At 38.9% G+C, this 16413-nt stretch overlaps 1 protein-coding gene across 5 annotated transcripts in view; it reads left to right on the plus strand.

Annotated features, from left to right (window-relative positions):
* Positions 1 to 14742, plus strand: part of il1rapl2 (interleukin 1 receptor accessory protein-like 2) — a 430428-nt gene extending 415686 nt beyond the window's left edge. For all 5 annotated transcript variants that reach the window (XM_018670159.2, XM_051072153.1, XM_051072154.1 and 2 more), the window contains 9 exons: positions 454 to 594; positions 1800 to 1860; positions 2844 to 2953; positions 8951 to 9096; positions 9281 to 9358; positions 9477 to 9593; positions 11081 to 11203; positions 11960 to 12199; positions 12619 to 14742. In XM_018670159.2, the coding sequence (XP_018525675.1) occupies positions 454 to 594; positions 1800 to 1860; positions 2844 to 2953; positions 8951 to 9096; positions 9281 to 9358; positions 9477 to 9593; positions 11081 to 11203; positions 11960 to 12199; positions 12619 to 12717 (1115 nt within the window). In that variant the 3' untranslated portion in view covers positions 12718 to 14742. The remainder of the gene's footprint in view (positions 1 to 453; positions 595 to 1799; positions 1861 to 2843; positions 2954 to 8950; positions 9097 to 9280; positions 9359 to 9476; positions 9594 to 11080; positions 11204 to 11959; positions 12200 to 12618) is intronic.
* Positions 14743 to 16413: the final 1671 nt, after the last annotated feature.

Genomic DNA, 16413 nt, shown 5'->3' on the forward strand with positions numbered 1-16413 from the left:
TGTGTGTGATTCAGTTCAGTTCAGTGTGTTTTATTAGCAGGCTGTTAACAAAGCATTTAAACACAGTTGTGATTCATCAAAAAATCATCTCAAATAAAAAGCCCATATCAGTAGTTCTGCCTGTGTGTGTATCTGCGTGAGCGAATGTGTTTCAGTCTTAGTCACCGATTTAAAAAATTTTTTGCCAATTTCAAGGTAATTCAAGTTTTCTTATTCATATTTCCTGAAGTCAAATGATTGCAGATTCACTTTGTTTACTTAGATAGGAGCAAACCAGTTTGTAAAAAGCAACAAGGAAAATGAATCCAAACAAAAGTGAGTCAGTCATGCTATATTGTAACCCTGACATATTGGGGGAAATAGGTGATTATTTTCTTTTTACTTTATTAGATTCTCATCAATTCTTCTTCTTTGTTCTCCTCTTCTTCCCCACCTGTCTCTCTCTGACTGTAGATATGTATCGCCTGGAGCTGGCTGGTGGTCTCGGGGTCATATTGCTGCTGCTGGGAGTCCTGACAGCACTTTATAAGTGTTACAACCTGGAGATCATGCTCTGCTACAGGAGACACTTTGGAAGTGATGAAACTGAAGATGGTAAGCCTTTCTGAGTGCTCAGTTTCACGCACAACATGAACAGGGTAATGAGTGAAAGATCATTGGTAAGTTATGATGGAAACATGATGATGAAAAGCACAAAAGATACACAACAATTACACTTAATGAAGTCTGGGATGGAATAATGATGAGTTTTATTTGTAAAATAGCAGAAAGAAAATTACAAAGAAGTAAGGTTGTACTATTGATTAAAAGTACTGATTTCAACTTAGAGCCCAAAGTCAGATTTTCTTAGCAGGGTGTTCCCAAGCTCCAGTGTGCCGTAGATGAATTGCTGATTTTCTTTAGTCTCACCAAGTAAACATGTAAGAATGATCAAAATGTATCCTCATTCAGGAAGTGGGTAGTTTTTGATAAGCTGCTTGTTTAAAATATAGTAAAGTATAATATTAGAACCATAATATGGGTGAGAAATTACATTTTCAAATATACAGTCCAGCCCAGTGATTTAATTTTGTTAGGAGGACTGGACCTGATAAACAGTTATTTTTGGAATATAAATAATGGTTCCAAGACTGCGCCTATGACAAGCAAAACCATACCTAACTTCCAAGTAGTCACTTTGTGTAGCAATACACCATTCCCAGCACTCCAGCCATGCTTGGAACGCTCCCTGGAAGTTCTGTTCTGTAAGCGTGTCAAGCACTATCTGCAAAGCATGCTGCATCTCCTCCACTGTGTTAAAATGGCAACCCTTCAGCTTGAATTTCAGTTTAGAGAAGAGGAAGAAGTTGCAGGGAGTCAAATCCAACAAGAAGGGTGGATGGGGAGTGATGATTGTGTTGATGCAGCCAAATAACTCCCACTTAGAGTGCAGTAAAATTTGCTCTTGACAGTCTGACCCTGGGAGACAGATACACAGTGCAAAAGCCCACAAATGTTGAAGAAAATGACAGGCATGTTCTTGGTCGTGCTCCTGACCTGAGGCACATTCTTCAGTCTTGGAGATGGTGGACTCCTCTACTGCAAAAACTGCTGTTTGGTCTCTGGGTCATAGCCGTGGACCCATCATTTTACAACAGGAACGCACTCAGAACTTTTTCATCACGCCTCATATAACCAGTGATGTGATGCAAGCAGTTAAAATCAGTTAAACTGAGTGATTTTCAAAAAAGAGTATTGTGACGTGTACCTACCCTGTACTTCTGCTCACTCGCTCTGTCTCACTGTCCCTCTCTTTACAGATAATAAGGAGTATGACGCCTACCTGTCCTATACTAAAGTGGACCTGGACTCTCTGGGCAGGTTAGCTACCTCAGTGCACACCTGTTAAACTAAGTTGTTGGTGTTTTTCATTCAAACAGCACTAATTCTCAACTTGAACAGTGAGCAGCTCAAAAGAAGGGCTTGCCCAGTTTGATCGTGTGTGAAGGACATTTGCAGTGAGCATCTGCTGCTCTTCACCCGACCAGTTCTCAGATGTAAAATCTGATTTAGCCAAAAAAAAAAAAAAACAGGCTTGTAATGTGTTAATGTGGATTTAACACGACCTCAGTTGTTAAAAGGTTTTGAGGAAATAGGCCATCTTACTGAGAGTGAGATGAGAAGATTGATACCACTCTCATGTCTGTTTGTTAAATGCAAAGCCCGAGTCATGACATGGTTAGCTTAGCTTAGCATAAAAACTAGAAGCAGGGGGAAACAGCTAGCCTGGCTCTCTCTAATGAAGCACATCCTAGAACTAGCTCCATAAATTATACGAAATGTATATCAATCTTTTCATTTCACTCTTAAAAAGAAAGAGAATAAGTGTAGTTCCCAAAATGTGCCATTAAAACCAGACTAAAATAAGCTAAGTTTAGCTAACCATACTAACTATGACTATTTGCGTCATGCAGCACAGTAAAACATCTTTGTGGGGGCACCCCCGAATGGTTGGGGTGCGTACCACGTGGGTTCATGTGCCCTAAACAGCTGGTCCTCGGATCGACTCCTGGTTCGGCCGGACCCTTACTGTGTGTCATTCCCTTGCTCTCTCTCCCTGTTTCCTGTCTCATCTCCACTGTCCTATCCAAATATAGGTGGAGGAGGAAAAAAAAAAAAAACCTCATCTTTGTTGGACAGCTTGTAGTGAAGCATGATCACAGTAACCAAAACAGTGAATCAAGTCAGGCTTAATGATGTCACATTATGTGCATCCATACTTTAACCTTTTAAATGCATTTGCACCAGTTTTACATTTGATTTTGAATCTGGAGCCATATTTGTGATATTGTCTCCTCTGGCAGGACGAGCAGCGATGAGGAAACGTTTGCTTTGGAGATCCTGCCTGATGTTTTGGAGAAACATTATGGATACAAGCTGTTTATACCTGATAGAGATCTAATACCCAGCAGTAGTAAGTATCTGTCTATACATCTATCTACCTTACCTACTCCTCTCCTCCCTCTCACACACGTACACATATTACATTGAGTCATGTTCACTTCCTGGAGACTCTAACTGCTAAACTTAACCATAACCACTACTTGCCTTAACCTAACTTCTGCCTAACCTTACTCTAAGCCCTAACCATGTCATCAACTTAAAATTCAATGATTTACATTATGGGGACTTTTGTCTTATCCCCATAAGGAAGGCAGGTCCCCATAATGTAACTGTGTAAACAGATTTAGGTCCCTTCAATATGAGTAATACCTAGACCACACACACACACACACACACACACACACACACACACACACCCTCACCCTCTCTGGGCCCCTCTAGCCCCCAGTACACAGAATTCATCACACTGTCAGAATAAATAAAAATGAATGTGGATCTTCATCATAACACACACACAAACACATATCTTTGTGTATGCTCTCAGCTGTACAACATGTGAGCTCTAATCCCATACACTCGCTGACACACAACGCTACATTGTTGCTCTGCCTAAGGTGGTTTCTCACAAATTAACGTTCACACTTTTTTAAGGAATTAAGACATGTAAACTGTGTTTTTCTCCAGCTATATCATGTTGAAGCCTCACTTTAACACCATGGATAACACACATAATGTACAATGTGAAGAGGGCAAACAGTACACACACACCCACATAAAAATTGTGCACACATACACACACTGTCTGTCATTATTTCTGAGGTTATGTGTCACTCTCTGTCCAACTGGAGTTATTGTTCTGTCTGTCAATGTTCTGACCTCACACACACACACAGGTGCACACAGACACACAGTTGAACTGGGGAAAAACATAAGTCATGCTACCATACTCATACAGGTGTACATCATCCATCTATCTGTCCAGCCCCCTTCATTTTAAAAATGTAAGTTTTAATGAAAATAAATAATGTACATTTGAATGGTGAAAATACATACAGATTGTTTGCATTCTCACTCAATTTCACTGTGAACACTGTGAAATTGTTTAATGATGAAAAATTTCAAAACAGCATTCAGGGCAGTGGGGCTGCAAAAATAAAAGACATATAGAATAAAACTGCAGATATACTCTAATATACAGATTTGTCACTATTGTCAGCAGACACACACAGACACACATCCATCCATCATTGTTGGGCTCATCTCTGGCTATCCTAGCTGCAGTGGCAGTGAATGGAGCATTCAGATTGAAATTTCAAACAGGCACATTCTAGCACATTCTAGCACATACTGTATATCCACATGTATGCACATCTGTACCACTTTGCTAGGCTTTGGTTTTGTACAATAGGGTACATAATTAAAGGTGCAATAATCATTTTTTTCTGTATCAACGATGGGTCATGTTACTACTTACAGACACTCACCCACAGACAGTTACCACCCAACAGACAGCTGTTTTCTAAAAACTGTGAAACTGCATTCATAATCCCATTGACATTGTAACTATGTTAATATCTAAACATACAGCCATGGAACAATCTCTCTCAACATTAAGTTGTGTGGTTCACTTCAAGTGTTTTCATAAGTGCGGTCACTCTGTTTTTGCTTATTCAATACATATGTGTTGGCCTTTAACAAACTCAAAAGCCCTAGATGTTCACAAGCTAAACGTCACAGCTCGGCAGAAAAGACAAGTCTATGAGTGCGTCAAGGGGTAGCACAAACATGTCTGTAATAACAACAGAACAGAGAGGACTGGACAGTGAAGAAGCAGTTCGACTTTGATTACAACTAGAAATCTGAAAAAACAACTTTAGGAAAGAGCTTTGGTAAGTTTTATGCATACACATGAAACCAAGTTATGATAATGGAAGTGTCCTGCTGCGCTAGTAGTTTTATTTCATGTTTTTTGGATGCCAAAAAAATGGTTAATTAACTTTGTTAAGTCACAAAGACTACAGCATGTAAGAGCCAGTCTGTAGTGGAGAGAGACTGAATTGAGTTACAGAATCAAATGGAACAGAGACTAGTCCAGCCATGACATCATGATCAGCTCTCTATTTACCAAACACAGCAGTGCCCTAATTAGGCCAGTCAGTTTTAGATGCTCTGGAGCGGAGCAGTGGCACACATCATTTCCCGAAGTTCCAGCAAAATCTGATTGTTATGGGATATTAAACAATTAAGGATATTTTTCATCTGGATGTATCTGTATATCCACCTTTTGTTGCTGTGATATTGGTCACAAATACATGCCAAATCAGTCTGTGTTTCCTTTGATAGCCCTTCATCATTTATTAGGTAAGGTGACTGTGTGCTTCAGGGAACTGAATGTGTAATAAGATGTAAAATACTGTACCTACTCAGTTAAACATGTCAGTAGTCTTGTTGTCCCTGGTTAATTCCACTGAACTATCAAACAAATGCAAGAAATAAAATATTGAGCCATTATCCCCTGTGTATTAGCATTTTGCTAACAAAAATGTTTTTCAACTTATCCCCAAAACTTCCAGAAAAGAATGTAGCTCCTAAAATCACTGTATAATGTGACTAGAAAGTAACAAATTAATGTGTGTTTTCTGTATTATTTAACATTTTCTCCTAAAATACATAAATAAATTTACTTAAATATGGTGCATAATGAATTCACATGCTCTACATAGTCTGCCCTTTGCCTAAATTATGCCTCCTCCTAGCACACAGGCCAACATACACAACACCACATCCTGAGAGCAGATAAGTCACATTTCCTCTCAAACTGAGGTTTTCTCTCAGTGCCCCCAAATATCCTAAAAACAAACGCTCACACATGCGACTTTGTCTAAGCTGCATGTGAACGGTCACATAGTGTGAAAAACAGACTCAATGATTGCATCACAGAGACTGAGTGAGGTGCCTTTTCATTGCTTACCAAAGCCATTGACAGAGCAACATGGCGACGCAACCTAAAATACACCATTCAATTATCCACTCCATTAGCCCTGCGAAATGAACAAGAGAGCGCGAAATAAACAACGGGAACAGAAAGAGGTGGGGACGGGGTCATTGGTTTGTGTTATTTCATTAATTGATTTACATAATCCTCAAAAATAGAGAGCAGGAAGAGGAAGCAAAGGGCAGGAGAGAGGAGGGGAGGTTAAGCGTGAGGAGGGAAGAGGAGAGGGAAAGCTAAAGAGAGAAAAGGAAAAGCATACCACAGAAGAGAAAGAAAAGGTCTGAATTTTGGGATGTTCTGTACTATTTGTGCTTCTCAAATTGAGCGTGAAATTGCACTGTGTTGTTGGAGAGTCTCTGTCATTAATTTAGTTAGCAAGTGAAGAGATGGTGAAGGAGAGAGACATACAGGGGGAGAGATCTGTTGTTCACAGAAGCACACAGTTTCAGTAACTACAAATTTAAGAAATAATGAGCAATTTCAGTTATGCACATTGCAAAAAAACATTGAGAATGTCACAAATAAATAATTGGAAATGGGACATTGTGGGAAAATAAGTTTACACTGGGCTATAGGCATGAAGCAACAGCACCACAGTGAGGAGGCAAAAAAGCATTCAAAGCATTCTGCAAGCGTTGCAGTGAACTCCTTTGGTTCTATATTGACTCATATTTATATTGACACATAAAGTAGCTCCACCTCAAATCTGCTCACTTTTCACATCTCATCACCTGCCCATTCCCCTCCTCAAGTTCACATCTTCCTCTAAGAGTTATAAGTAAAAGCTGATGGTGGTGTATCAGCACAACTCTGATCCCTATTTAAGAGCTGCGTTCACTGCGCTGTGTCAGAGCCAAAAACCTTGCACAAGCATTTCTGTCACTCTGCCATACACTCCTGTCAGTCTCACCTGCCATTTATGAACAAAATGACTTGAAGGATGCAGCCAGCAAGAATAAGGCAGATGCTATATAAGGAGGTCTATCTTACCTGCTCCAATGTTAAATTCAATTTTTTCCCCTACCTCTTCTTTTTGAAGCTGTTGTAGCTTTTCTTGTAATTCAGTTGTAAATAAAGCCTCTCTGTCTCTTCTGTTAATTTGTCACTTTTGACTATTACAGGAACAGCTCAACATTCTGAGGAATACACATATTTGCTTTCTCACTAAGAGAATGAGAAGAGTAATATCATTCTCTCATCTATGCATTAAAGGATAACATTTTTTAAACCTAGGCCTTATTTTCCCATGTCTTTGGTGGTAAATGATTGATAGGGAAAAAATCTTTGGAATTGGTGCAGTGTTGAGCAACAACAGTATACCCAGCAATCACGAACAGCTGCTGCAATGTTATCCATCTGGTTGATTTGACCAGAAACATCGCTACATATCATTACCAGGCTACATTGACAAAAACAGAAATTTTACAGAGCAGAACATGGGAGTTGGTGAAATACCACTGCCTTGTTCAGTTATTTTGGTTGTGTTGTTGTGTGGCTTTCAGTGGTGGAAGAAGTTAACACAATAACACAAACAAACTAACCAATTGAGGCAGTGGTATTCCAGCAACTTGCATGATCTGCTAGGTAAAGAAACTGTTTTTGTCAGTGGAGTCTGGCAGCGATATGTACCGATTTTTCTGGTTCTTACTCTTTGATAAAAAGGTCTATCTGTGTAGGAGTCTTATCCATAATATTGTCAGACACAAAAATAAGCACTGTAGTGGATGCACTTTAATGTGGACAATTGCCGCTGGATTACACTGCTGCAGCTACTCAGGTGTAAATGGTTGATAAATCATTTACACCCAAAACTATGGGAAAATAAGGTCCAGGTTCAAAAATATTAGTTATCTTTTAAGTATTGGGCAAGGTCCAAGAGGTGGTTAGCTTAGCTTAGCTTAGCTTAGCATAAAGACTAGAGGCAGGTGGAAACAGCTAGTGTCATTCTCCCCAAATATGTGTACTCTATTAGCATCACTAATGTTTACAAATGAACATGAGTGAGCATATTTCTCAAAACACTGAGCTATTCCTTTAAATAGCCACAAATACTCAAATATTGGACCTAGATTTGGTTTCTGATGTATTTATTGCTTTCTTTTATATTTCAGTACATTTTGGAAAAGGTTGTTACAGAAAGTTAGAAAGGATTTTTTGGACTTACAAATGTTGAAAGAAAGAATAGCAGAAGTTCAACATTTTGAGACATGTCTCTATTAACAAACTGAGATGAGAAGATTGATATCAACCTCATATCTGTGCATTAAATATAGAACTTAAGCCAAGATGTGTTTAAGCTGTGAAGACTGCAGGCACAGGGATTGAGATTGCCCGACTCTTAAAAAGAAAAAATATACCAAGCAGCAACACTGAAGACATCTTATTTACATTAGAGAAATATCTAAGTCATGTTCAGGAGGAGGCTATACAGTCCACTGCACCCAGCTGTTGTTTGTCAGAAACTTGTTACGGTACATAATTCCCTCTATAACCACAAAGGACACAAAAGAAATGAAATGAATAAATGAAAAATCAGGTTCAGAGGTGTAGGTGTGAGTTGTGCTAGCTTTTCCCCTTTCAGCTCTTATGCTAAGCTAGGCTAAACACATTCTGGCTCCAGTTATACGAATAGATGCATATTTAATTTTTCATGTCATGCAAGTAAGGATATTTCCCCAACATTTAAATCATTCTTGTAAGTGGCAATATTAAGAGCAAAACTTAGTGTTAATACTCTTTTTCTGTCAATTCCATTGTATCTAGCCACAGTGATTTTTACAGTTATGCTTAGATTTATAAAAAAGATACCACCTACTCTCTAATGCTCATTTGCTTTTAAATTTAGTGTCAGTAGTAATAAAACTGGAGAAAAGAGCATAACTGACAATAATGGCAACACGTTCACTTTACATAGATTCTGGTTGGAACAGTTTCTTTTATTTTATATTTATATCAGACTAATAAATTGCACCAGCCATATTTTGTTCTTCTCTTCATTCTAACTGGCATCACTCTGTCTTTCACTCTTTCACTCTGTCCCTCTCACTCTGTCTCTATGTCTCTCTCTCCTAGCCTATATTGAAGACTTGGCTCGCAGTGTGGAGCAGAGCAGACGTCTCATCATCGTTTTGACCCCAGAGTTTGTTGCCAAGAGGGGGTGGAGTATTTTCCAGATAGAGACACGCCTCCACTCTATGCTGGTTACCGGGGAGATCAAGGTGTGTAAACAGGAAATCACTCTAAAAGATGCTTCTAAAAGACAGGTTTTCTGGTTTAATTAGATTATTACATAATCAAGGAAGTTGTGAAGTACTTTGAACAAAAAGGAGAGTTGCTTTACTTTGAAATTGCCATATTTCACCCTTCTCATACACCCCTACATCTGTGTTTCTGTGTGCCCAGGTGATCATGATAGAGTGTGCCGACTTGAAGAATGTCATCAACTACCAAGAGGTTGAAGCACTTAAACACACGATCAAGGTATGAATGGAGGGAGAGAGGGAAGGGGGGAGTGATCTGAAGTATGTCATCAAACACCAGCATACCAAAGCAATTAGATGATAAAAAAATCTCTTCTCTTCTCTTCTCTTCTCTTTAGGTTTTATCCATCATCAAGTGGAGGGGTCCTAAAAGCAATGAGCTGTCCTCTAAGTTTTGGAAACAGGTGGTCTACGAGATGCCTGCTAAACGCAGAGAGATGTTGTCCAGACGCCAGGTATACTGCCATTAATAAAGGCTAAAATCAGTTTTACCTTTTGTTCTGCAGTTTTTCACAATCACACACACAATGGTGCTGTTTTAATGAGCAAAACCACAAAACTTTCCATTAGCTATCAGAAGAAAAACTACAGTAGAAAAGGGCATGGTGCACTTTTATTCTTTTGTTAAACCCACCTGTGTATACTAAAATTGTTCTGAAACCCTTCACTACACTCACCGACCACACATATAATGTAAAGCTACAGGTGTAACAGGCAGAATAACATTAGCCTCATGGCATGTCCGGGAACTCAGGAAAAATACTGTGGGAATTTAGTCTGCATATTTACTTATGCTCCCCTAGGGGCATGTACATTCACAACAAACAGATGGCCTTTGAAATGCCCACTAAACACAGGTAATGTATTAAAATTGGAATCACAATGGGGAAAAATGTGCACATGTTTACCAAGTGTTAACACCTCAGGTGGTATGTGCCCTGATTAGCAAAGAGATGTTCTCCTGCTGCTTGCTACAGGAGGAGAATCACCAAGAAACAAATACAAAGTGAAGCCACAACTCCAGCACAAGGGACAACATTTTAATTATTTATTTTGGGGGTTCATACACTGTACCTGTGCTGTTCTTATCCTGCTTATTAACACCATTTATGTGATTTTTTTTAAACACTGCAGCATGATTTTGTTCTTTATAAATAAAACAGCACAGTAAAATGTTTAGTTTGGTTCATTAGGCCATCTAAGAACAGTGTCATTCAAACTTACATAGAGCCCCCCAAAAAAACCCACATAAAACAACCCCAGATTCCAGGGCTTTGTGAGTTTAAGTGGCTAGACATTGACATCTGATAGTCTGAAGTTATTCATGCTTGAAAATCATGATATAACACAATCAAGCCAGGAAGAGGTGAGGAGCCTCTCCAGTTTATGGGCCACAGAACACACTTCCTGACTTCTTGAAAAATTGCACAGAAACATCGAAGAATTCAGACGATCCATCATGCTCAACAACAAACAATGAATGGCAATCAGGTGTGTTTTGACCCCTCACTACCACCAAATTTTCCAACCTTGTAGGATGCCATTTTGTTCTGCCTCAACACCTATGACTTTTGTTTACCTGTCCTAGTTTGTTTGGATAACGGACAGTGTCATTTTATATAAACCAAACACATAAATGCAACCAAGTGAAATTTAGTTGTGACCATGAGTTCACCGTTTTTATATTTTCTAAACCACTGATTTAAGCAGTTTTAGTCATATCACTCTCAACATTATTTATCTTTTCTGTACACATAATATGAGCTGCACTAATATGAGGTGTGCCATCAGAAATACTATATATGATATCATAATAAACTACTGCACAGACCAAAAACATTTTCCGGTCATTTCAAAATTAGGATAAAATCTCCTTGTCTGCTAAAATATTTGTATAAATCTGCACAATGAAAACTATGTCACTGTGTTTCTATGGTAATAGGTGATGGACTCCGGTGAACAGGGCCTCTTTGGTGACCTACAGACCACAGTCTCCACCATTGCCATGACAACCACCTCTGCCTCTCTGGCACCTCCTAATGACAGTCGCCATGGACATCATCAGGTCAGCTGTTTTATTTCAAACTAATGTTATTGCTTATAAGGTGCTTTTTAAATCCAGTGCTGTCAGCTACCAGTGATGAGCAATATTTTCTAAATCCTCTTCCACCTTGACATGTGAAAACATAAACACTATATTACAGGCCCTTGGGCGGCAGTAGTGTGATCAGCTAGAGAATTTTAAGCCTATAGCTGTGAACCAGGTTCAAACAGACTGTCACAGGGGATTTATTGTAGTAAATTCATTGAAAAGATAAAAGATTATTTAAATTCTAACTGGTCTGGACAAATTGTGAGCTTGTGTGGTAGGCACAAACTTTAAAAAATATTTGGGATATGATAATACTTGGCATGCTATTAAAAGTGTAATGCAAACAATGATACACATAAGTTAATTTATTTAATTTATTTTGGTGCAACATACTGCATTTGCGAAACTGTGATGGGCCCACACACAAGCCTCGTTGGACCACAGATCTTATCGCGGTTACACCTGCTGTGCATCCTGAATTTCCATCAGTGTCTGAAACTGCATGTAAAAAACCCCAATTAGACTACAGTTTGTTTCTGGTGGTTAAAGCCTGAGCTTCATTTATTTTAACCCTTAAGTCTCACAACTCATCAAGTTATTAAAACATAGTCTGGAAATCTCTTCAGAATGTTAGCATTAAGAACTCAGTTTAATTGCCTCTTATTTTATTATTGAATATTATTGTAGGTGATAAAAAGTCAACAGAAAGTCATGTTTTTTTCACCACAGGTTGCCCTGGCGACGGAGATCCCGGACTACAACCAGATGACCTTGCCACTAGGAGGGGGTCACACGGCTACAGCAGCCCAAATGAGGCATTTCTGCCGCAGCTATGAGTTCCAGCTTCCCCCACAGCCTTCCTCCCTGTCACCTCCTCTCCCACCTCCTTCCACCGTGCAGTTCTCCACCCTGGGCCCCGGGGGGCGCCACGTCTATTGCAACATCCCCATGACACTTCTGAATGGACAGGTGGGAGTAAAGATGGTGCCATTTACATTATGTTTTTGTTGTTCTTAGTTTGTTTCTAGCATCCAACATCTGCACAGTGTATCCTTTTTTCTGTCTGTGTGCATGTAAACACATTAAAAATTAAACCCCTCTTTTCTCCCCAGGGGTTCAGAGCAGTTCACTGGGGAACAAGAGGTCTGTTTGGATAAAATAAAATGTAGAAAGAAAATAGTATCTTCATATAATCCAACGTCAAATATTAATTTATTCTAACAGACTGGGAAGTAGTTGTCATATAGCAGTGTAGTTGTCATATATGTGGCATGGTGCAATACTGGCATGCAGCAGTACTGTATATAATGTAGAATGCAGCACCTGTTTTTTCTTTTTGTTGTTGGGGGAGATTCCTACTAATCACCATTGTGTTGTGTGTTTCCCAGGTAACTCAGAGCAGTACGCTTGGGAAGAAGCCAGAACTCCACCTGAACAGCACCTTCGTACCTCTCACCAGCAGAGAACTAAGCTCTGACATCTGGTAGATGTGTTCCACTGGTACTGGATACAGACCGGTTTACAGACATTTTTTTCACTGGCTTTGGACATGGGGTAGACTGGTTGGTCGACTGGTTTTCAGTGGGTTTTAGGACTGTGTACAGACTTGGTGTCCGGAGAGACTGGTTGTGGACTGTTTGCAGACTTGTTTTAGGCCATTTCATCCCACGCTGTGAACAAAAGACTTCTTAAAGACTGCGTAAAGCTAAGATTCACAGTGGTTGGGTGTAATTGCTGCAGTTTTCTTGCAAACATGGATTCATATAATCTTTGGACTTACAAACTGGTTACAGACTGATATATACTGATATGTAAGATGTGTAGACCATTTTAAAGGAATGCTATCATACAACACAACTGGTCAAATTAATTTGACTGGTGCAGATATAATAAACTGGAAAAGTCAATGATAAGGTCCAGGATTACTAGGTATCCACAGACAATAGAACAACCTACCACGTTGGACCTCGGAGCACAAAAAACCCAAGTAATCTTATAATCACAGTCTACTCACACACCAGCTGTGAAAACCAGTTGATTTGCTTAACTACTTGGAAATATCGGTCTACTGACAAACAAAACGTAGCGTGAATGCCAGTCAATCTTCTACCTAGCTAGAGTTCTCTGAATATCAATCTACCTGTTGACTAGGTGGCTTGCCAGTATACAAGGCAGATTTCAAGCAATGATTTTGGCATACCAGTCCACCTTAAAACAAGAAGTCAAACTCTAAAAATTCAGCCCGTAGCTGGCTAGCTAGCTACCTAGCTTCCTGGTTTGGCTCTAATAAGCTGAAATGGTTAACTTCCTGAAATGGCTGACCAGCAAGAACAACAAAATAAGAGGTGATGCATAAAGCAATGGCTAAAACTTATTTAACTGAGAAAGCATGGTTAGCTGGAGTCAGTAGGAGCTAGCTAGTTGTATAAACTAGTTGACTAAAAGACTAGTTACTTCTTGAGCTAGGAGGAAGAAAACCAGCCAGCTCATCACCTTAAAACCCAGTCAACAGCAACAAGTCGATTTGTCAAAAGTCGAACTGGCTAAGAGGTGAACTACCAACTTTTACCCCTGAACTAAAAGCATAAAGGACTTGGCTTTTTCTATTTGCATGACCACCCATTTAGGTAAAAAAAATAATAATTAAATAAACATAGATAAAAGAGTAAATGACACAGTCATTTGTTGCAGCCTCTTGTAATAAGGAGGAGAATAAATGTCTTATGTTGATACAGTATATTTGTTTTCTGTCCAGCCATGAAGTAATGATAAGAACTGATAAAGGGAAAAAAGAAACATTTTTGTTATTTATTTTGTTTTGTTTCATTTAAATGTTGTATCCTTTTAGAATGTTGGTGACAGTTTTTACCAGGCTTTGTTTTTAGTATTTGTTTGTTATAATACTCTCTGTACAGCTTCCATAACTTATGCATAGACCTATACATGACAGTGATTTGTTCCCTACATTTTCTGTTAACACCCACGTTATGTGTGTGTGACCCAGAGCCTCTTTTGCTTTCCTTCTTTTTATCTTTTTGTCAGTGGATGGATGGATGGATGGATGGATGGATGGACGGATGGATGCTTTTTCATGGCAGTACAGCACTGCTAACGAACTGATGTTTTAAACCCATCACTCTGGAATTGAGACCACTACCAGTCAGCCAAAGGGGGCCTCACTGCATAAAAAAGCCAGACTCCAAGCTGAAACAGACCACATTCTTCTTTGTGAGCTTTAAAAAAAAAACAAGATTATTACCATGATATTTAAGCAAAGTGAATAATGTTTTGAATTTACACAAAGGTACTGTCATTGTCTTATTAGAACCAATGAATTCTGGATATTTGAGATTGTTTGATACAATAATTAATTATTTGAGTTGTTATATTCGATGGCAATATACAGTATAGTGGTTGTCTTTTGATTTCTGCTCATTTCTTTGACTATTCTTTGGATATATTGGTTGAAATAATTTAACTGAGAGCAAATAAAAAGTATATGAGTTGTTTTATACATTTTGAATGCCTGTCATCTGACACATTGAACTGTTACATCTTTTTTCTTCTCTTATGATTCTTGCTTTATCAGATGTTCTGCAAGCTGTTTTCTCAAAAATTTCCTGCAGTGGCGGTCTTCTTCATGTGCCAAACTCCTCCCCACGCTCCCTCTCTTTCACATTTAGTCCTCACTAATTTTTCACTTCCCCTTCTCCCATTTAGTTTTCCTAATAATTCTGCTGGTCATATTGGCTTCCTGAAACCTTCTGTTCTGATTAAGGGAAACAAACTCCAGCTCTTACACTGCTGGACCTGTTTCACGCTCCTCTTTAGATAGCAGTCTAAAACATTTTCAATGTTTCTTTCAATGTTACTGGAGGTGTTCATGCAAAAACATATTTACCAAAACCTTAATCACTTCTTTGTAATTAGTTGGGCCAAAAACATGTAAAAGTAGTATGGCACCCAGTCGAATTGATACCTCTGCCAAGGCCAAACATTTCCTATACGTGAAATATGGCCTAAAGAATTCCTGGATCCCCCCTTTAACTGCACAAAAATTGATGAGGCATGGTCCCTGGACCATGCTCATCCTCTGAGTAGTTTGGTACAGATCGGTTCAGTATCTTTTGCATAATCCTGCTGAGAAATAAACAAACAAGTAAACAAACCAAGAAACAGACAGGTGGAAAAAATAATAAAAAAATAACCTAATAACCAAAGAGAATAGGTTTTTAAGTATCTATGGACTTAATTTACTGTACATCCTATACTGTCTATACTATACTGCCCTCATGCCCCACAGAGAATGAAGAGGATTAGGTATGTACGTATACCTCATAACACCCTTTAAAGTTAAATGAATTGTATTGTTCCAATAAGTTAGAAAAATTGTGGCAGTGAAGTTATCCTGGTTACTCAGTTCCATAGACGCCATCAACAGAGTGACTCCAATTCAAACTTATTCATTGAGTAAAAACTGTGTTGTGCAAGAAAAAAATTCCACCAGTGGGTGTGGACTGAACTCTTTCTCAAGAGTTGCAGAAGAACAGTTGTCACCCTAGAGTTCACAGTTGTGGTGTGGCCGCGGGTCTGCAGAGTTCCTGAGAGTTTAGGACATTTCCACATACAACTGTAAATTTATGTTGTGGCTGACAAGCTTCCATTCTACTAAACTGAAGAAGAAGAACATGAGCAGTTTCAGTTGATATTCATAAACCTCAAGATGTCAGTTGTAAAGGTTGGAACGAGCACATCATCAGATGAAGGAAATGGGGACAACAAGCAAAATTATACATACAGAAAACATTGTACTCTTTGTTGCATTGCATGACAGGAGGGATGTTTTATAATGCCTGAATTGTCAATAGTATACATGGATCGGGTACTGTCTTTTTAAGCTGGCCTATTCCAGGTGCATTGTGCAATGCAGGTGTTGTTCTGCTTTTTGGTAATCTCTGTGGTATTTGCTGACAGAGAGCACTAAAAACAATTGGCAAGGTCCACCTCTGTGCTTTTGATGTTACTGTACTGCAGACACTCAGCCCTGCTTCCTAGAAAATCAGTTTATTCACTACTAATTTAATTTAACAATTACATATTGTCAGGAAATGTAATTGCTGCCTGCTTATTTTACTCTGCAGGAGACACACAACTCATACACTGCAAGTCCTTCAGTTACCACT

Source organism: Lates calcarifer, linkage group LG8 (assembly GCF_001640805.2).
Source record: "Lates calcarifer isolate ASB-BC8 linkage group LG8, TLL_Latcal_v3, whole genome shotgun sequence".
NCBI lineage: Eukaryota > Metazoa > Chordata > Actinopteri > Centropomidae > Lates > Lates calcarifer.